The sequence below is a fragment of the Rhopalosiphum padi genome, chromosome 2 (assembly GCF_020882245.1).
Source record: "Rhopalosiphum padi isolate XX-2018 chromosome 2, ASM2088224v1, whole genome shotgun sequence".
Classification (NCBI taxonomy): domain Eukaryota; kingdom Metazoa; phylum Arthropoda; class Insecta; order Hemiptera; family Aphididae; genus Rhopalosiphum; species Rhopalosiphum padi.
The window spans coordinates 13,602,780-13,625,818 of NC_083598.1; the positions used below are offsets into that span (position 1 = coordinate 13,602,780).

The 23,039-nt window shown below is 32.0% G+C and overlaps 1 protein-coding gene across 1 annotated transcript; it reads right to left on the bottom strand.

Moving 5' to 3' along the window:
• Nucleotides 1-5,324: 5,324 nt before the first annotated feature.
• On the bottom strand, nt 5,325-20,100 carry LOC132923209 (protein masquerade). The gene is made up of 8 exons (XM_060987062.1): nt 19,366-20,100; nt 13,115-13,347; nt 12,359-12,419; nt 10,982-11,776; nt 10,272-10,505; nt 8,540-8,801; nt 6,792-7,224; nt 5,325-6,433 (listed from the first exon to the last, which is right to left on the bottom strand). Exons 1-8 carry the CDS (start codon nt 19,487-19,489, stop codon nt 6,266-6,268), a joined length of 2,310 nt encoding a protein of 769 aa, XP_060843045.1. The 5' UTR covers nt 19,490-20,100; the 3' UTR covers nt 5,325-6,265.
• Between the last annotated feature and the right edge of the window lie 2,939 nt (nt 20,101-23,039).

Sequence of the window (23,039 nt, forward strand, 5' to 3'; positions counted from 1 at the left end):
ATAATATTAATCAATTAAAATACTATTATTTGGGAAATATAGAATTCATTTAACTATCGCGTTTATAAAAAAATTTAGTTTATTATTCATTTTTAAACATATGCCTTACACATTAAATCATAAGATTTTTTTTGTTTTAGTCTTAATTATATTAAACTTTAATTAAGATATTAAGTATTTATTTGTGTATATTTCTTAATTTATTTCATTTATTAAAAGTATTATAGATACTTACCCAATTATATTTTGTTTGATGTATTCACAATGATAATAAATAGTATTTATAATAACTTTAAATATTATTAATATAAGTATTACACATGCATACAGTTAGTTCTTATTTAACTGTATTTAATTAATTTATTTACCTACTGTATGCAATGATTGCAATGCATTCTTATTTATCCAATATAATATTTTTTTCACCTATAGAACGAAATTAATTATTACCTCTGTTTGTGCGCATAAATCAACTTAAATTTGTTGATGTACAACTACTGGTTGTAAAAAGCAAAAACATGTTAATTATCGTAATCCTCCAGACTTGAATACGCTAAAAAAAGACAAGCGATCAGAGGAGGCGTAACGACCACCAGGATGAGCGAGTCTTGCAAAAAAAAAACACAGATTCTCTTACTCCTTTAAATTGCCCAGTAACGTGCTCGTAAATATATAATTTAGTGCTTAATCGTGTATTTGACTTTCACTAAATTATGATATACAACACTGTTGTTAAGATCCGTATGAAAGTTCTGTACGGCGCGTAGATGACACATGGCCTTATTGAATAGACATGTATAGACGTCACCTATTGAGTTCAAAATGATTAATTTTGGCCGCCCGCGGTGTTTCATTGAATCAGATCATTACAGCGAGACGTCGCACGTTTAGGCATCTCAGTATAACAGCCGGACAGGTAAAATGATATTAAACGAATCGTATTGATAATATTGTATTATAACATTTCCATCGTATTCGTTATAAAGTTATAAGTATCAAATATGCTTTTAAAATTACAATAATATGCTATGCATGAACAAGTGCTGTAAATTTTTATGATTTTTTAATTAAATAAACAATACAGGGACTAATGCGATACATTTATTATTCTATAATCTACTTCTAATAAATCTATATATGTACCTATAATTATAAAATAGCAGAGTGACAATTCTGGGCTAACCAGTCACCTAATTTTAGTAACTATTTTTATTCACTAAATGAAACTTGATATTGCTAAAAGGAGTTTTAAGATGAATGACATCGGTAAAAAAATGAAAATAGATTATGTTCTCCGAAAATAATCACATAATCACAGTAATGAAAATAATGTCAACAGGAAACAATAATTATTATTTTGACATCACACTTATTTAATGTTTAACTTTATTAAAAAAAAAATACTGATTGAAATTTTTATAAAAATTTAAAATTTTTTGATATAAATTACAAACAGTATTATTGTATTCACTATATTAGATTAGATTAGATAGCTATATATAGTGTCTTACTTATTAGTAAACTAATTTAAAGTTATATCTAATGTATCTAATGTAAATAATTACTTTTTGGTTTCACTTAGATTTAAACAGTTTTCTATTTATTTACTTATTTATGTGATTTTTTTTAAAATCATTTTGAAGATAAATGTAACACGTTTAACATTGACCTATAGACAACATTTTTTCTAAGAATTATTTCGCCCATAAATTATTCAGACAATAAACATATTATATGCGAAATATGCCACTATTTGTGTTTATGCTAATATACAATCTTATTTTCATTTTTCTTTATTCATTGCAACGTTCTCCCGTCACGAAATCATACAAATAAATATAGTTTGATGAAGAAAGTATTTATTTATATTTAAATTTGAGTAATATTAGTCTTTGGTGGAATAAGTTATGACAATTTTACTTAAATGATATGTATCTTATAAGCTACAATGCTATTGATTTATATCATGTCTATGTTTATAATCAAATTAAAGAAATGTATGTTATTTTTAAAAATAATAAAAAGTGTCTCATGTACATACATTTTAGTATTGTCATTGTACGAAAAAAAAATATGATTAATAACGATCGGGCTTGGTTTTTATGAGTGTAGTGTGATATATATTTATAGTTGAATATCAAATATGAATTCAAAATGTGTAATTATAATGATTTCCATAAAACATATTTTAATACCTATATAGTATACTATGATCGTAGGTACAGTAATAAATAATAATAGCAATATAAATTTTGATTCATATTAGCAATAGACAGTTTTTAATTTAAATTATTGATAGGTATAATAAAGATATCAGTGCTAATCCTATTCGAAATGAAAATAGCATACGTATTAAATTAAACAACTGATCCATTAAAATTAAAAATCTAAACCGTGTTCATTGTGGTTTTTATGATATTTTAATCAATCAATTATTTAGTTTAAATAGTATAAATATTAAATAAACTGTACAGATAATGCGAACTTACATTATCATTTTAAATAGGTATAAGTACTATTATATTAGTTTAAACTTTTAAAGCACTAATACTAATAAGTATATTATTAGTGTGATTGTTGGTCAATTATAATTGTCACCAATGTCTATTGAAAATTATTATGCAAAATGCATACAATAAAATTTGAGTTCGAATGATATCTACTATACTAGAACAATAAAAATAAATGTATAGATATATTAGGTTTTAGTTTTATTTGTTATTATTTTTTATTGCAGTCAATGGTATAATAAATTATATACTTTAATACTTATGACAACTAAATAGGACACGAAATTATTGGGGTCGTGGATATTATATAGACAAATAGCAGCGTATACTAATACAATATCACTTCGATCGAACGTAACAGGTGAAGTACGTGAATATTTTATATTATAGATATTAAAAAAAAAGAACAGTTAATCGGTAAATATATACTAAAATAAATAATATTTAATATCATTAAATTAGAATTGATCGATTTGTCTGTTATCGCTAAACAATGGTAAATATTAATAAAAACAAAACGTTTTTTTAACTTTGTGTTTTCTATAAAATTTAATAATACATTTATTTTGATAAACATAATTTATGATGATAATGAATTATTTAATTTATTTATTTTAATTCTATTAAAAATATGAGCTGATAGCACATGATGACGATACTACCGTGTCCAGGAGGAGAAGGGTTTGGATGGCAGTATTGTGGTTAATAGTTCCCACCCATTGGTTGTTTTTTGAACGGGAAAAAAAGGTTAAGGATTATATTAGGTACCCTCCATTTTAATTTTTATCTATCAATTGAATGGATATTTCTTAAGTTTGGCTTAAGTAAGCTCTTAATTTATTGAAATGTATGTTTAGATATATGTTTAAGATAACATTGGCTCTCATTTAAAATTCATAGATATCCCTCTGAATGTTACATTATAATAATAACATAGGTACTTTTGAAATATTAATAATCATAGTGGATGAACTTTTTACCAGAAATAAGTATACATAATGGCATAATGCGATAAAGAAGAGAAATAACATTCTATAATGGCATTTCGCATCAACCTTGAAGAAGCTTGTTTGCAGTTTGCAGTACATATTGCAGGAATGTAGAACGGATAGTAATGACATGTATGTTTGTTTAGAAAAAAAAAATGGAATTATTAAAGTGAATAATTTAAATTTTTTGACGATGTATATTAAAATTAAATTATATAATTTAGGGTACACAATATTATGATAATATCAGTATGTTATCATCATCCATTATCGTATAACAACATTTTTGGGTTTCTCAGAAGTTGAATAAGGTATATTTATTTATTATTTATGATGGGCTTTTAGTAGTACCTACTCGTTAGTAAGATATAAAATTCGATAATACTTCGAAACTTTTAATCTATTCATAATCTTTCAACGATTATAACGAGTTTTTATAATTGGTACTGTAGTTTATCGAGTATGAGAATGGCACAAGTTCATACATTTCGTCGAAAAAAAAAGTTATAAAAGTTTTAATTAATCTTTTAAAAACTAATAACTATTAAAATCGAAAATATATCTAGTTTTGTAGTACATGGATTATTTTAGAAAGAAAATATTATTTATGAGTTATAATATTTGAGTAAAGATAGGTATATTGTTAATATTATTTTTTATAATTTAACAAAATAAGTAAATTATAATAATTAATGTGAATACGTTATTGATAATTTATTTATTTTTACAGAAAACAATTAGCAAACAATTTAAGTGTAACACAAGTTTAAGAAAGTAATATTACAAATTGGAAGTTGAATGCAGATATTAGTGGTAAATATTTGGTTATTAAATAAAATGAAACAACTGGGAGCGCTACAGGCCTATAAATTTAACCTTGTATGATCACGGTTGATACAATGAGCAACATTACCCTTTACACTTCCTATTCATTTATTAATATACTCACATAATAACAACTATAATTATCCATAATAAATGGCATAAATTATGAGGGTGTTAGTTTCAGAACTGGATTTGCTTGCTAAGCTCATCTAAGCTCCCCTCAAAGTGCTCTTATGGAAAATGCTGACTTCAAAGTTTAGACATGCTCGTAACATTATAGATAAAATTAAATGTAAAATAAGACTTATATAAATTATATGTATTATTAATTTTTACAAACTACATAAAAAATAATAAGAATAAATTGGAATAATTATTCTATATAATTTGTCAACAATACATTTAAAATAATCGTGTTTTTAACATTTAGGTATCCATTTTGCCAAAAAAAATGGCCAACATAAAATAATATATTTATCCAAATATTCAAAAAAAAGTATGTTATTTTCACTGTATGCAATACATATAAATTAATATTAACATTCAAATAGTAACCTTAATTTAATATTTTGAACGAAATGACATAGAATGATTAGATTAGTTATAGTTATGTTTATGTGTGAATCAATATTGTCGAACTAGGGCAGTGAATTTTATTTAACATTTTTATCAATTGAAAATCGAGTCTTTATATCACTGTTAGATCTTCAAACGGATTATATAATTTGTTCAATACTCGTAGTTTCTTTAAGCTAAAAAAAATATAATGATAACTTGTGAAAACTTAGTGAATAATTATCAATCAAGTGTAGTTTCAATAAATTGAACACCACTTAAAATTGTTTTCAAATTTGTCATGATTTTTTGAATTTTATTTATATTTATATTCTAGTGCAGCGACTATTCTATCGCTGAGGTGCGTAATTTTTCATTACTATATTTTTTCAGTTCTTATTTTAACTTAAAATCTGAATATCAGTTTAAATTTATCATACACTAATTATTATTAAATATCAAATTTATTTATATTTTTTATTAAAATTTAAAATACATCCATTAACATCACATATTATTAATATTAAACTGTGATTCTTTGAGAGTTGTTTTCTCAATCCTGTGATTCAACTTTGCCTGAAACTTGAAAGGCTTAAAATGTATATTATTAAATACAATAATACAAGGTTAACATTATTATTTTATGTTTTGGTTTATAATTTGCAATAAATTTTTAAATTTAAATACAATAACTTAAAATAAATTCTAAATAGTTATAGTACATTATTTTAATTAATATAATGCTATAATGAATATTTTATATTCGAGGCACAAAATTAGAAATATTCCTGAACGTCTTGAACGTAATTCCAATTAAAACGCCAATACAGATAATAATTCGATGACAAGTATATAATTATATTGTTTAATTTATTGAAAAACATTTGGATAAATATTATACTTGATATTTTTCTATTGTATAAAACGTCTAATTATATAAAATTATTACACTTTCATTAAATCCAATACATCTAATACAATGATTTATTTATTTAAGTATAAAACATTAATAGATATAATAAAAATGATTTGTGATAAAAGTAATTTTTGAACATATATTTTTAAATAAACCAATATTTGTTTATAGCTAATAATTAATATTGGCAAAATATTTGTCATATAATACGTCACCAATGTCAATTTTATACTTAATCTATACGTAAATTACGGTTTTATTTTATATTTACAAATTGCATTAATATTATGATTAGACAAGAATGTATAATAATATTATATTTTATGTCATTTTAATCATAAAAATAATTTTTATGGTTTATGTACAAAATAAATAATAAATAAATAAATTATTGATGAATTTAAGCTAAATTTAAACAATATTCGACTTTTTATTTGAACTGACGCAAATTAATGTTTGAATATTTAAAATTACAAATTGTTTACACTAATAATTTGATTGATCCAGCCAATAAACGATGAAACCTTAACGTATACACCAGGTACATCTATTCTGCCGCATCCAAAACCCCAAGAAACCAATCCAGCCAATTCGAAAAATCCATCGTCTTGACACACAAGAGGTCCACCGCCATCTCCCTAAAATCATAATTTTAGCATTAGAAAAAAAATATACATTAGTTCTTTAATTGTTGTCCTATTTGTGTACGTGCGTATTTGTTTATTTAAAAATCCGACACATCATAATGTATGCCGATTAGATTAAGTTAGGTTACATTAGTACATAATTATTATTATTATTAATTATTGACACTTGACACTTTTTGTATTTTTAAATTGAGATTTTGGCATTTTTAAAAATGTAAAATGCATAGTTTAGTGCATTTATTAGAAACACATTGTTTAAGGTATTGTATGTAGTATTACATTTACAGTTATAATTTGTTATACAATATTATATTATACAATCGGTCAGACCGATAGCAGCGCAGCTCACCTGACAGGCGTCATTTCCAGCCTCACCACCGGCGCAAAAGCTGCTGGCTGGAAGTATGAATATCTTCTCGGTGACTGCGTTTATCTTGCGGATGCACTCTGTGTCGCTGACTACCGGGATTTCGGCCTCTCGGATGCGCAATGGGATCGGACCTGCTTCGCCCATATACCCATACCCTGTAACGGTGCACCGCTTGCCGGCTGCATGACTGACACCCCTTGCCGGTAGGCAAACCAGGCACACGCCATCCTTAAGTTCGGCTTGACCGTGAAGCTTGAGCAGGGCAATGTCGTTGTCCAGAGTCTGAGAATTGTGGTTGTGGTGGATATACGTGGTGGCCACCCGGAGCGTCTGGGCCCCCGGACTTCCGTACTTTCGGGTCAAATCGTGATCTCCAACACGCACGTATATCGCGTCGCCGGACCTTACAATGCTGAAAAATCACGCGACGCAAACGTTACAATCATTGTTATAAGTGGTGGTGACGACAAATTTCACAACAGGTAAATAGTATATAAAAATATAATTTTGAAATTATTATAACTATAAAATGAAAAGCTCCAGTAAAGAGTTATGTATATATGTAATATCCATCACCTTTCGCATTCAAGCGATTTGGAGGGAATAAAAGGCTGTAGGTAATATTGGCATATTGCGAACCACAACATTGAAACTTATAAAATAATAGTATCGAGAAGGAACACAATATAATACTGTTGGATATGGTTAATAATTTCTATTTGTGGTTAGTCAAACAATATTGTGCTGAATCAAATTGTTGCAGAATCGCATGGTATTCTATGTATATTTTGTTTGTTGAAAAAATATAAAAACCGTACATATTATGATACGTTTTTGGCGTAATTAACTGGATAACAGTTAAAAATAAAAATAAAATATAGGTACATTTCAGTTGCGCGTAAAAATAATATAGGTACTTAGAAATTGGAATGTTGTTTAAAAACGTGTTACTAGTTGCAGATCATATTATTACACAATTATACAAATAATAAACAGTTAGTAATAGGACACTAATAATTGCGATACTGTAATTTAAATGGAAACGTAACTTATAATTGTACATTTTTTTTTTTATGTAATTATAGCATCTCGCAATAAATAAAAATGTTATTATTTAATTTTATTTAATTTTATTGTAATTGATACTTTTTTTTCGCTAACCATAATATTATTTCCCATGGTATTGTATCCTGAACTAGCTAGGAACAAGGAACCGTTATAATTCCTGTGTCTCGCAGTTACATATCATATACAATTTTACCGTTATCAATATATACCTATACATTATTACAACTTATTATGCACTTCATATATTTTGTAATAATAATTAAAAAAAATATAATGTATTCAAATTAAATTTTTAAGTTAAAAGTATATGTAACGAGACTTAGATGTTTAATAATAATAAATATTAAAGACACTTTTATGTGTTAAAGCAGTGAAACAATACTCGAAAGCTAAGAGAATACCTGATGCATTTCACGGAAAAGAAGAACATAGTGAAAAGTTTTAATGCCCTATGTAGTAAACATGTGCAGTGTAGCTAATTTTTATTGGAACTATTATTGATACTATTATTGGATTATATACTGTAATTTTTAGTTTAGCAAAATTTTTTTTAATTTAATGTTTTTCGTTCATCTCACGATCGCATCTGATATTTAAGTATATCCGCCTCTAGTCGTGCAGTTATAAACCAATGATAAGGATCAAGTCGAAATTCTCACTTTGTAACGCAATGCGCAGCGGTCAACACCCACTGAGTGCCGATCAATGCTCCACCGCAGAGATATTGGTTTAAAGAGTTGATCAACGCCACTTGCCAACACCACTCGGCCGCGTCCGCATCTTCCCCGCCGACTACTCTCGACGTCCGCGTCCTAGACGTTCCCTTTACACCGCATACGTACTTGCTATACGTCGACGGTTTGGAAGGTACAGGATTTGACGTAGTCAGCGTGGATACTGTAGGATTCGCTGAGTAATCGACTGAGCAAACATACATAATAATTAGTAAAATAATGTCGAAAAACAAAAATAATGTTACATAATAAGTCTAAAATACCAAACGTAGGGACACATACCGCAGAGACATAACTGGATGTCCGGCACTTGTATCATTGAGATAATTATAAGTATTTATAATAAATAGTACCATAGTATGGATGTCAGATGAAATAGTTTATTATAAAAATACAACGCATATACCTAATAATTAAAAAAAAGTAACGATAACACTTATTCACGTGTAAATCAATGGAGCCTATAGTGTTAAAAACTTTGGTTGAGCATTGAAATCCTTCTTATTTAATCTTAAATGATACTATGTTTAATCGGAAATTTTATTTTATAGTCCAACCAGAAATTAGATTGTCCAATAAACTATTTAGCAACCACATCATTAGGCGCCCCACTTTGAACTGGGTTCTTTCAGTTATAATGTAACGCATCAACCATAGTCATTACGATGAAGCCGATTTGACGTGTACAAGATGTTCTATGTCAATAATAATAATTTATTATAAATGAAAATACATGTTCCTACGATTAGAATAAATTAAAGAGAAAAATTTTCTTGTAAATCATAATAATTAGGAAAACATTAATTGTTATTGATGTTTTACAGCTAAGGCTGTAGACTAAACACGTATTAACTATTAACGTTACGTATAATAGAGGTAATTGGTATGTAAAGGAATTGTAATTTACTTATGTTGCAAAGTTGTAATAAAAGTTTGGAACTTTTTATATGAAAAAAGTTGAAAACTGATTTATAGTGTTATCTTGAAAGTTAGATTCGTAAATATATTTAATAATTTAAAATAATGTTTTTGAAATTCCCGTTTTTAATAACCAATTTGCTTTTCTTATTTAACTTAGCTAAATGGTTGAATGTATTTAAAAATCTGTAGTAAATATAAAATATGTGTGTTCAATTTAATTTAATTAATAAATTCATTTGATAACATTTTAAGAGGAAGATTGTATTTATTATGATGAAAAAGGTTATTGGAGCACTTTGAAATTACATTTGCTTTAATTGAAGTAAATAGCTTTCTCAATAAAAGGCTTTTGCTGTTTAATACACGTTAACATTATACATGACGTAATCAAAATATAAATAATTTAAAAACTGTTTCGGTTATAGATAGGTACACGTAAGTAGATTATGTAAGATTATTTAAATTTGATATAGCTTTGAAAAAAAGACTTTTCGTGGCTCTTTGTTTATTAAAAAATGCTCAATTATGTTTGTCTAAAACTTATGAAGACTTTATGCTTTATAAAGAATTTACTAGAAAATAAAAAAAAAGATGATGTCAGTAAAAGTGTGACTGTGTAAGTGTACAATGCGCATGTAAATCATAGAGACTGACAAGATGATTTCTTGAAACTTTTTGTAACTTTTACGTTTATTATAATGTTACAGTTCGTGTAAACTTATACATCTGTACTGACCTGGCGACGGGGTGTATACTTGTAACGAACTGGGCACGTGCGGCCTAAACGGAGGTATGGTGTCGTTTCTGTGTGTAAACCCACCATAGGTTTGCGGCGTAGATTGCTGTGAATTGGCCCCTTGGTTAATGACGCCAGTTTTCTGTTCGACAACTTCGCGGATTTGAGTTTTTGAAGCACAACACTGAGTTCCCGGTTTTCGACATTTGAATACGTCCGTCATTTCTGCGTTTCCTAAAAACGAACACAATACTCATTATTAATTTTTATTTTTAAATACAGAAAACCTATTAATTTTTTTTCCATACTTATATATATATATATATATATAGGGCATAAAGAAGTGGACGGTAAGAAAATAGTGATCAATACGAAGGATAAGGTAAGAGCTAAGAGCCAACACTTCAATTTATATGTCTGGCAAGGTTGTGATACCAGAACAAAGTATAAATGAGAATATGTCATTACTCATTAATAATTTATACATTTATTGTAGTTCCGGTTGACCGGATAAAGTTGTTTTATTTAATTAATAGTACTTAGTGCCTTCTCACTGTACCGTATCGTTTAGAGTTATTTATTATTAGAGAATATTCAACTTATAGGAACGAGTGTTGCCCAAAGTGTGTTATCTACGTTATTATATAATAAATATACGGAACACGACACGACACAGTGCAGCGCGAACATGACTTATACCAAAAACTTACTGAAACAAGTGAACGACAAGTAAGGGACAATGCACGATCCCGGACACTCTGGCCGTCCGTCGGGCGGTGCAGGTGGCGTGGCCACTGTGGTGGTGGTCGGCGCGGGTGGCCGGGGCTTGGGCTTTTGCGCTGTGTGTGAGGGCGACGGGGCGGCCGCCTTGGTGTTGTCGCAGCACACCGAGCCGCGTTTGCACGTGGACGTGTACGACACCAGTACCGACGGCCGTTCACAGAACGCGGCCATCAGGTTGAGCAAACAGAAGCCCGGGCACTTGGGCAACGGTGGCCCCGCGGCCGTGGTGGACGGTGGCGGCGGCTTGGCCGAAGGTTGTTTGGACGGCTGAGCGGGACGCGGTGGTGGTGGCGGTGGTGGCTGCTGCTGGCCCGACTGTCCGTCGGCGGGCGCGGTGACGCAACAGCTGCTGTCGTCGCCGGGACAGTACGCGTCGGCGTCCACGTCGTCGCAAAACAGCGCGAACAGCCCACTGACGCATTCGCCGCGACACTGTTTGCTGCCTACGGGCGGCGGCGGCGCAGACGCTGAGGTATCCGCGGCCGCTGTGGTCGTTGCCGCCGTCGTCGTGGTGGACGATGGTGGCGGCGGCCGGTGTGGGGCGTTGTTCAAGCTGATCCTGGTCGAGTTTCTGTCCAACACGACCAGGTGTTCTGCACCGGCGAACGCGTCCTTGGACACGCAACATCGCAGACCCGTCTTGCACATCTCCGTCACGTTTAGAACGGCCTCGCAGTAGTCCGCTATCCTCTCAGCCACACACACTCCCGGACACACGATCCCTTCGAGATGAAATCATAAGATAACCATTGTACCAAAGTATTGTTATAATGGGCCACTAAATCTAACCCTAATCGTTTGTAGCAAAGGTTCGCTCTATAAAAATATTCTATTAAGTGATTATTTTTTAATTCTTATGAAAAACTATTTTCGATAAAGCGAGAAAACAATTCAATTAATCGAATAACCTAATGGTTTTCCGGATCTACACAATTGCAAGTAAAAAATAATAGTATAGACACAATAATAAATATAAAAACTATGAAAATAAAAAAATACCTTATTCGAAATGATGTACCGAATAATAAAGCTCGAAAAAATTAAATATTAATCGAAACTATTTTAATACGACTTGTCAGAAAACAAACAAATTTTTAGTCTGTACCGCTAACCAAATGAAAACAAAACATATAATATATGTACTCGTATATATTGTACCCGAAACAAATTTACATTGTTAATTTCGCTTAAAATCTTATTGCCGAATCGTCGATTAGTGTCGTTAGTAATTTCTATTTAAAGCAGCACGCGTACGTTCCCGTGTCAAAAAATGGCCCGTTTACTATTTCAGTTTACCTTCTTACCCGGATTGTCCGCGGACGACGAGTTAACAGCCGGCCTCTGCTGTTGGCTGCTAGAGGAGACCTGAATGAAAACAAATCCAAAACAGTTTGATCATTAATAGTTTAGTTTAATTGGCTAAAGAAATAAAAACAATATGGCGGACTGCGTGTGTTGTATTTAAATAAAAAAAAGCTAGGAATTCAACTGGTGAAAATTTTACTTTTATTTGTACATTGCGATGATGTACATGTTTATAAATCGTGCAATTTTACATAACAACAAACCATAAATCATAATTTAATAAAAATATAGTAGTAAATGTAGTAAATGGGTGGTAAAATAAAGGCTAAATAAGCGCATATTCTGAGTGAACCTTATATGAATGAAAAGGCTCATTAATATGATTGTTATTAACATTATATCCTATCATGAAGTTGAACGACAAGCGGCAGAAGCCTTTGTATCTATATTTAAATTTATATATAACAATTTACGTTTACTATATTATAATTTAATGATAAAAAATGCCCTACAAAATAAATATGTGTAAAAATTATTTGTCAAAAATGCAAAATAATGTTTTTAATAAATGTTCAAATAATCAGTGTTATCCGAAACACGTTTTATATTCTACGTTTTAGAATACCAAAAAAGTTTTAATTATAACCAGGGCCCCCACTTACAATATCGGGCCCCTGTACTAAATGTCCATCAGCCCCCCCTTATTATAACCATCATTTTCACTGCCCGAAAAATCGAACAAGGGTATCACTCACCGTTTGCGGGCGGGTGCTGGACACTGCGGTTTGCGTAGTTTGGTCCACCTTGTTGACGGCGGCTGCCGTGCCGTTGGCTGGTAGCGGAGGAGGTTCCACGCAGCACCGCATCGTCGGGCTAGGGCACTTGACGTTTTCTAGCACCTCGTAGCATATGAGCGTGGCCAGCGTGTGCACGCATACACCAGGACAGTCCTTGCTGTCTGCCGTGCTGGTAATAGTGTCCAGTAAACCTGCGCCCAACAAACATCGTGGTAAATCATAAATAATAATAATAACAGTAAGTAATAATAATAATAATAATAATTTAATAAAATGTAACTGAATTTATTTCTTTAGCCGAATTGGTTGGTTACGGTCTGAAAAAGTTATATTATAAATGTGGGCTGAATTATTGGTTTCCGTTTAAATTTGTGATATACAAACCCCCCAACTGGCACCAATGGCTGATGCATAAATGTCCAAATGTATCATTAAAACCATAAAGTATAGAATGTACCAATATGTACTTATACGAAGACAGTGTATATTTATCTTTTATAGAACTAAAATTTATTAGTATGTGTAACAAAAAAACTTTCAGTTTTTCGATTTCAAAACCCCATGTACAAGATGCGTATTGTAGATGCCAGCGTTTAATTAATTATTTTACTAATAAACATTTAAGGTAATAATTATAATTAATCCAATAATAAAAGATAGTTTGGATGCGAACAAGTCATTATCATTTTGTCGTAGCGGGAGGGCCGCCGCACGGTTAGAGTGGTTAGACGCATAATAATTATTATCGTGTCCAATGCCTCTTCGGACCTTCTAAACGCGCGATCGAAATATCTAAACCAGCAGTAAGGGGCGGCTCCAGAGACTTGATTTGGGGCTAAGTCAATAGTCATAATATTCATAATAATATCATACCATAGTATAATTTTTTTATAGTATAGTTTATTTATTTAACTACACACTTGCACATGTTAATAATAATCGATGTTATAATATGTTTTTTTTTTTTTTTGTAATTCTGTTTTTAACAATATACTATTTTCTATAGAAATATGGGTTTGGGGAGAGGTGTCCTCTCCTCCCCGGAATCACCCCTGTCAGCAGTGGAAGGTGGCGACAACAATGACTTAGCCACAATGATTACAATACTTTTCGTCCATAACAACAACAACAATAATAATAATAATAAAATATAAGTAGGTATTCGGGTCACACGCCAAAGTATAATATTTTCCCGGTCCATTGTATGCGTGGCGCGCGTATAACGGTCCTGCGCGGATCGCACGTTTCCGTAACGGTATCCGTGCGGTGGCGGTGGAGGTGGTGACGGCGATGGTGGTAGTGGTGTGTGTGTCATAGGAAGTGCCAGCCCGTGATCTATACAATTATCATAGATGTTGGTGCCGGCTCGTGATCCATACTCTTATGGGAACTTGGTGTCGGTCGGCCACACTTTATCGGCAGCCGTCGCGGTTTGCCGCAGTATTATAATAATAATATGGTTTAGTCTCGACAACGGCATTCCCGGAGGCGCGTCAAACTACTATTATATATGCGTTACATACCGCGGTAGTGGTTATATTATAATATGCAGACGGTGTTTGCCTCTTCGTATTACGATGATATCGTAATCATTCGTAGGAATAGTTACTGTGCGATAACACTGTAATATATAATATGCGAATGGGTCATATTGTGAGTGTATTGTACTCTATGCCCAATGGACTGGTTTGCGGTGTCGAAAGGTTCGTTTTCAGTAATCACTAAAGCTCAGATTTTTTAGCTAACGCTTTTTTGGTGACGAATGTGATGTAAACGTAATATTTTTACATAAATTCGTTTCGTATAATTTTTAAGAGGCCGCTACACCAGCATTTGTTTTCTCTGTCCATCTTCCGCATATAATATAGGAACAAAGATACTCCATATTTCCACGATTACGACTCTATGGTTCAGTTTAGGGCAAAAGCACCTATTATTTATTTTATAAAGAAGAATATTTCCTGTGCATAGACTGGATATATTTTTTATATTTACATTTTTTATAAATATAAGCATGTTTTAATTTAAAATAATTTCGATTATTTTTAACCATTAATAATTTATTCTAAATTGTAAATATTAAAAATCTATCCGGTCAATGCACAGGAAATACTCTTCTTTATAAAATATATAATAGGTGCTTTTATCTTAAACTGAACCAGAGAGTCGTAATCGTGGAAATACGGAGTAACTTTGTTCCTATATCATGTGGGAGATAGACAGAGAAAAAAAAAGCTGGTGTAGCGGCCCCTTAATTTGTCGTATTAAAGTAAACTTTATTTTGCTTTTTTCTCCGACTGTACTTTTTTACTAACTTTTGTGTCATTTTTGAATAATTTCAATGAACATTTCGTGGATTTCTTTAATTGTATTGTGTTAGCCTGGTTAGATACTACATTATCATCAAAATTAGGTAAAATTTACATATCTCACAATTGAAATTGTGTTTTTTCAAAAAATAATGGACGAAAACCACAAAATAGCCATAATAGATAAACATAATGGTACTGCTTCAACCACATTGCTATACAGAGCCGGCCTTAGGGTAGAGCCAGGCCTGGAGCAAATCGTATTTTTATTTTTTTGTTTATTTTCGCCGAAAAATTATAGTATACAATAATATATAATTTCATTAATGTGAGGCCCAAAATTTCTTACCAAAGCGCAGGGGCCCCGGTGGCCCCTACCTAAAACCAGCACTGTTGATGTATGTAACATATATATAACTATAGTTTAAATAGATTTTTTACATGAAATATGCTCGGATAACAGCAATAAGTGTAGAGAGATAATCATGTTTAATATACAAATATATATCAGCATCAATAGGCTAATTTTTGATGAAAATACCTTCTTTGAATATAATATTGTAGTAAATTAATTATTCAACCTTAATACGATGTATTGATGTTCATAATATAATTTAATTTTGTTATTTTTATTATATTTTTCTAACTTAAATTAAGTAAATGATTTTTTCTTCAACTATAAAAACTTTAAACGATCTATTTTTCTACAAAATCCGAACCCTAGGTATAATGAACATTCTTTGTCGGTACACGCGAAAAACGATCGAACGAGTATTAATAATTATAATTTGAGGTAACCACGTGCATTATATTAATACGTACGTACGTCGTGTTATAGAACTATAATATTTCATATTAATATGTCGGTAGGTATAACGGCTGGTTTTGTGAATCAAATCGTACTTTAAAGTAACACCTTAAAAACATAACGGAAACTGGTTTTATTTGAGGAACAGGTTTCAAAATTAACATCTTCATAATTCGAAACACACAAGTAATATAATATTTTATATTCTTAAAAACTGCCTGGTCACGGAACCAAAGTTAAAAACACACACCACGCGTTTGTATGTATTTTAATATAAAGTAACGATATTTAATGAGGATTTAGAAGAAATTAATGAATGACGGCAATGACATGGCATTGTATACATACGTTTTATTCATCGACGACGGTACTACAAACATAATAATTTTATATGTTAAGTTTTACAAACTTTCCAATGTAACAATCGATATACCTCCGATAACAGACGTTCAATCATGATTGCTTTTGATATAATTTTTTTCTCGAATTTTACTCTAAAATAAATCAATAATGAAAAAAATCTAATATTAGTATTTTTAAGACTAACGCCGTGCAAGCGTTTCCGGGACTCGTTTGCTAAGCGACCTTCACCGATATCATTATATAATATTTAGAATTTGGAGATACAATTATTTATTTTTTCACAACTTCCAACCGCCCGTTATACTAGGCGTATCTGCGGATTTCACCTTGTCAGTTATTATAATGATCATCGTGGTCTCGAGACGAGGAGTTGTCCTGGACTAGGACAAGACAATTTTGGGCGATGGCGGCGTAGATTTCGCCGATCGTCTCGCGGGTTCAGTAACCGGCAAGGTCGTGTGAGTCTCGACATCACCACCGCCGTCGGATCGACCGTGGTACCCATAGTACCTGACCGGCAATAACGATAATAGTAAAATAATAATGATAATACACCGTCGTCATCGCCATCGTCACTCTGTGTGCAATAATATGGTACGCGTAAAGTGGGCGTGAAACTATAACGACGGGGCACTGAGACGCGTTTCGATCGCTGTAACGAGTAATAAATAGGTATATTATATTATTATTATTATACATAGGTACGTCTGGTGTGCTTATAATATTATATACGACGTCGACGACGACGACGACGAAGACGACTTGTACGACGGCGGCTGATCGGGGTCAAACGCTTTCTTTACAAAACGTCGTACCTATACCTTACCTACTCGCGAACGCCGATTGTTTTGCGCCGGCACGCCAGATACCGTTAGACCTACGTCGTCGCAGTGGTCGTCGGTCGCGCATGTCCTCGTTCCGACAACGATATTATAAATGTTCATATCGTCGACACTATCATCCGGTTGTTTATACGATAATGATGATTATGATATTATGTATTGTATCGCTGTCGTCGGTGATGCTATTGAATCTCGACTCAGTGACGAAGACTGGAAACATATCCGTTTTCTCAAACATTTCACCGTATCCTTCCTGATTCTTCTACGCAACATACGAGTCGAGGGGTTTGAGACAATAAAATTATTGTATGCATACAATGATCATCCATTAAAGTGTTTAAACCTATTATTTCGATAAACTTTAGATGAGCAGAGTAGGATGGTAATATTTATCCAAAAATGTTAACGATAAAAATGTATAAAAAATATAAAAATGTTCTTTACATTAACTTCAAATAATTTGAAAGGTTGTTTTACAAAAATATTAACTGTTTTCGAAACAACAAGTGCGTAGACGATTTAAATCGATCACCTTATTATTTTAGCTACACCAACTGGGCAACGCAAATTGTTCGTACGTATTAGTGTCCCCCAAAAAATATTATAACTTATTTTCCAGCAATTTAAACGCTGGTTATCATCAGTTCAATCGACAATGACGGTGTAATGATTTTATGATATTTATTATAGAAAGATATTGTGCTAACTTGAACTTATTAGTTTACAACTTTCCTCGATGTGACGTTTTCCATGATTTTGGATTTTTTTTTAATTCACTATACTGCATATAATACATTCAGATAAAGGACTTTGTATATAATCATTACCTATGAACGAGGTAAGTAATACAATTATGGTAATATTTTTAACTAAAGAATTCATAGTTATAAAAATAAGCAATCAGTTTTATAACATGGTAATAAAATTTATCTTGAAACTTTTTCTTAGTAAATTGGTTTCCAAATACCACATACATGGTGAAGAATATTTGTATGAAATTTAAAAAAATATTCGCTAGCTGTGGGTATTGAAAAGTGAAAACTATGAATTTTTACAAATCATTCAATATAATATTATTTATAGTATCACATATTGAGTATTTTTTTAATGCTTAATACTTACTTAAAAAAAAACCGGAGAAGATCATATAAATTTGTAAATTTCACATATATGGGGAGTGGACAGATCATGGACATGGACACATACATAGGAAATTCCTAGGAAATTCCTAGGAAACTCAGGGTAGTAATAACCAAGACACGTATCAGCTATAATTATATCACACACGGTTTCCTCGTAATTAAAAAAAAATCTACAATTATGTGCATTTTTTTCAGTGAAAGTTAACACGCTTTAACTGAATGCTGCACTTATTAAAACCTTAAAAGAAAATGCAACCTTTCGGACCTCGTTTCAGAGATCTTATATTTCAATCGTCGCCCAGATTCGATCGTAATGCGCTAATCAATCATAAAATATCATCATAACCTCAAAACTCTTAAACAAATAATGGTAAAAATGTATATACCAATCACCATTATTGAACTAACAAAGTAAGTGTGCGCCCTAAAGTTCGGTTTCGCTACAGCGGACAGTGGAACAGCCGGACGGCTTCATTTCCCGGACCGGATCAGCATAATAGTTTACATTAATGCGATATAAACGTAAACGCTACAGGGAATACGACATAAGTGCATAAAAAATACTATAAATAATTTTCACTAATACTAATATTTTATATATTTTAAAGCATTTAAAAGTCATCAGTAATCAATATTGAGTAAAATCATAACCGAGCGCATCGCCAATAATTATTATTAAGTACCGGCCGGAAGGAAACGTATAATGTCCTATAGACGTAGAATTATAAAACGTGACAGTATGTACCTGAGAAAAAACTGCTGGCCAGTGAGTCTGCGTCCTGGCCGCTGACCATCACTGCGGCGGGTCGCAGAGCGGCCGCGCACAGCAGCAACTGGACAAGAGGCGCCACGACCCCGGATCGGGCCATCGCGTGGCGGTGTGGACGTCGGAATGGGCGATCCCGCCGACGAAGGGTAGTGGTGGTGGTGGCGGTGGCGGCGGCTGCGGAGAAGACGACGCGGTTACACTCGGAACGGACGGACACCCGCGGCGGAGGGCGGATAGCGTGCGGCGACTTCGAACACCTGTCAACGACGTCGTTCACGGGCCGCGTGACTGCGAATCGGCAGACTTCTGCACGTTGTCATGACGATCGAGTCGTTTCGCACGCACTGCAGTGCGGCACCTCGTGCGTTCGCGGTCCTTGCTCGAAAACTTCCCTTATTTGTGGGTTACTTGTATGTTACTATCGTTTCCCGTGCGCACTTGCAGACGGGACAGCAAACGTCCGTCGCCGGACAGGACGACTGCTGTCGGAACGCGTACAACACCGCAAACCGAGTCGTGTGTGGGGGGAGGTGGCGGTGAGGAGCTCGCGCACTTGTCGGTGTGGACGAAATGAGATGCGACGTGATGCTCGCTCGTGACGTCTGCTGCCAACGGATCACGCGAAACGTTTGTGACCGTCACCGCCGCCGCAGCTGGACCGGGCCGGTCGGGTCGGAGCGCTCGCGCGCGGTCCGGTCTTCGTCGTCACCGATCCCCTCCCCGGGAACGTCCGTCAACGGCTTCACCACGACTGGCGACCGTATACACCACTACCCGTAGATATAATAAAAAATCTTCTATATGTATAGTTTAGAAAACTGTGTGTGTACATTTCCCCTACACGCATATATATATATAAGTATGTGTGTGTGTATAGAATCTATATACTATAGTATGTATATAATAGTATATTTATATATTATATATATATATATGGATAGCGGAATAGGCAAAAACACCACGATAGAGGAGGAGAGGAGGAGGGAATGAGGGATTGTAGCCCTTTTTGTGGAAGAGAGAGACAGAGAGAGAGAGAGAGAGAGAGAGGGAGAATATTATATGACATAATTAAATTATTTTGTTATTATTCTCTTGGGAAGTTACTCTTTTGGTAACGGGATAGGTACATTAAGCCGTGATATCCATTATATTTTTAATGCCTAAGATTACCTGACGATGTTGTCAAAGTCATTTATAATCGCGCATAAAACCGACAAATACATACGTACTACATAATAATGTTACTTTATGTCTATATGTAACTACTATAACTATTACACAACGTAGGTATGAGTATATTATATTATATCTACATTTTAAATTTTTTTGAATCATCCTATACGACATCCTGTACAACATTGCGAGGTTTGTATTATTATACGATTACGGCTTTATTACATATATTTACCCTGATTCAAATAATTTTCACAAAATATATAATAACACTCGGGATTACTCAAAATGATTTATATATTTATATATTGTTTGACACCTGGCCTGCTAGGTCTTTCTCATATGGTGTGTTGGATAATAAATTAATAATATTATATTGCATATAATGCGTATACGCATCAATATTAAAATCAATCACAAATGTATTAATAATTAGTTACAATACAATATATTATGTTGGAACAAATAATGTATGATACGTTGTCCGTGTAACTAGGGGAAGTCTTTAAAAAGATATTTTATAAATATCGTAAACTAAATTATTTTAAATATATATTATTCTTTTAATGTTAGTGTATCAATTATTAAAAACTAAAAACTTAAAATGTATAACTACAAATGTATTGAAACTGGATAAATCATTCTGAAAAACACTGTATTTAGTTACGCGTCTATAGTTTGGGTCTTAGAAACTTCTAGTATACCTTACAGTTAACAATATTATTGTAATCATCTTGCGCTGATTGATCAAATCTAAACTATTATGTAAATGAACGGCCAATTTACTTTTACTAGTGATCTCATGGCTGGTTTGTGACATTTGTGGTGGCCAGGATTCTTTCTGGCCCAGGAAAACAGTAATACGCTAACAAAAGTTAATATTAATTATAGTTAATAAATAATATAATACTATAAAATATTTTTTTTAATATACTTGTTATAATTTCTTTTGATTTAAAACCGATAATGTGTCAATATTTATATGCATAAATTTGTAATCAATAGTTGATTAATGATTAACATCTTTTAATAAATTTGAAGTAGATACTATAATATAGTATATAGTATATACCTACTACTATCTGCTGATAGTATTTTTTATTCTATCCACGAATCTATTTACGTTTTTATTAAAATAAATTCAAAATAGATTTTTGTGGTTAAATAATTTATATGTTATTTTTAGTTTTATTTTAATATCAAAACTACTAAATTCATTGTCTATTTTATTTTTATAATTCCATTAATTGTTGTATTTATATTACCTATAACCTATAGGTTATTATATTATAATGTATTTAATACCGTACTATATATGACTATTGACTATTAATATTTAATAATAAAATATCAGTAATCACTAGAAAGGTAATCATTCGTGATAAATGAAATAAATGACAAATCCCAAATGTAAAAGTATGGTAAATACGTGGATTTGTATGAATCATAACTATTCATAGCATTAAAGATTTATGTAAGGTGCTTTTCCGTATTAAAATATACCGGAGAAAGGATTGCTTCGTCATCTTAATAATCTCGATGTATTTGTATAATTGTTGTTACAAAAAGTTCTATCCAAAGTGTTAAAGCTGAATTACTAGTAATAAATATTATACTATTTCATTCATTATAATTTATCAATTATAATATCATGTAATAGATACTGATGGATATTATTATTGTTTTCCAAAAAACACAATATTTGTAATGTAGGTTTTAAAAAACATAATAACATACTTCATATATATATATATATATATGTGTTTGTGTGTGTATGTACCTACTTCAATCTATATAATAGTTATAACACAGTACTTGATGAACTAACCTAACGCTATCTTAATAATATTATATCGCTCGTACATATCCACGATTCCACCACACACTATCATTTTATCGCAGAGACTTGAACGACTCGAGTGTTCGGAGACTATACCGTTGAAGTGTGAAATAAAATCATATATATATATTACAGTTGCCGTATGAGTGCGATTAATTATATTAATACTAACGCGCGTTTTTTGAATTTTGTATAACGGTGTATTTATATAATATATGTATTATGTATAATGCATATAATATTATTATTGTCACGACTGAAACGATGAAGGTCGTGGAGAGGATTATCACCACGCGAATCGGGCAGAAAGAATGCGCATTCCACCTGTGCTTTATACGTATTATAGCGGGACAACACTGTCGTTTATAATAATAATATATGTTGTAAGTATGACTATGAAATGTATGATTTTCATGATTTCGTCCCACAGTAATTCGCGACAAGCTATACGGTTCTTAATCCTAATTATATTATCCCATTTTTATATTTTAACGAAATGTTTTTATCCCAGTGTATCGGTTGACGGCCAAGCTATCTCATCCTAACGGCTAAATATACACACACACACACACACACACACATATATATATATATATATATATATATATATTATATACATAGACTATAGGTACACCAT

Bases quoted from the DNA above. Each gene is read 5' to 3' on its own strand.
- LOC132923209 (XM_060987062.1), bottom strand. From the start codon at position 19,489: ATGGCCCGATCCGGGGTCGTGGCGCCTCTTGTCCAGTTGCTGCTGTGC. The intron at 8,802-10,271 runs GTCAGTACAGAT...ATGTTTGCTCAG, and splicing joins AGTATACACCCCGTCGCCAG to TCGATTACTCAGCGAATCCT. The intron at 6,434-6,791 runs GTGAGCTGCGCT...TTATGATTTTAG, and splicing joins CTGGAAATGACGCCTGTCAG to GGAGATGGCGGTGGACCTCT.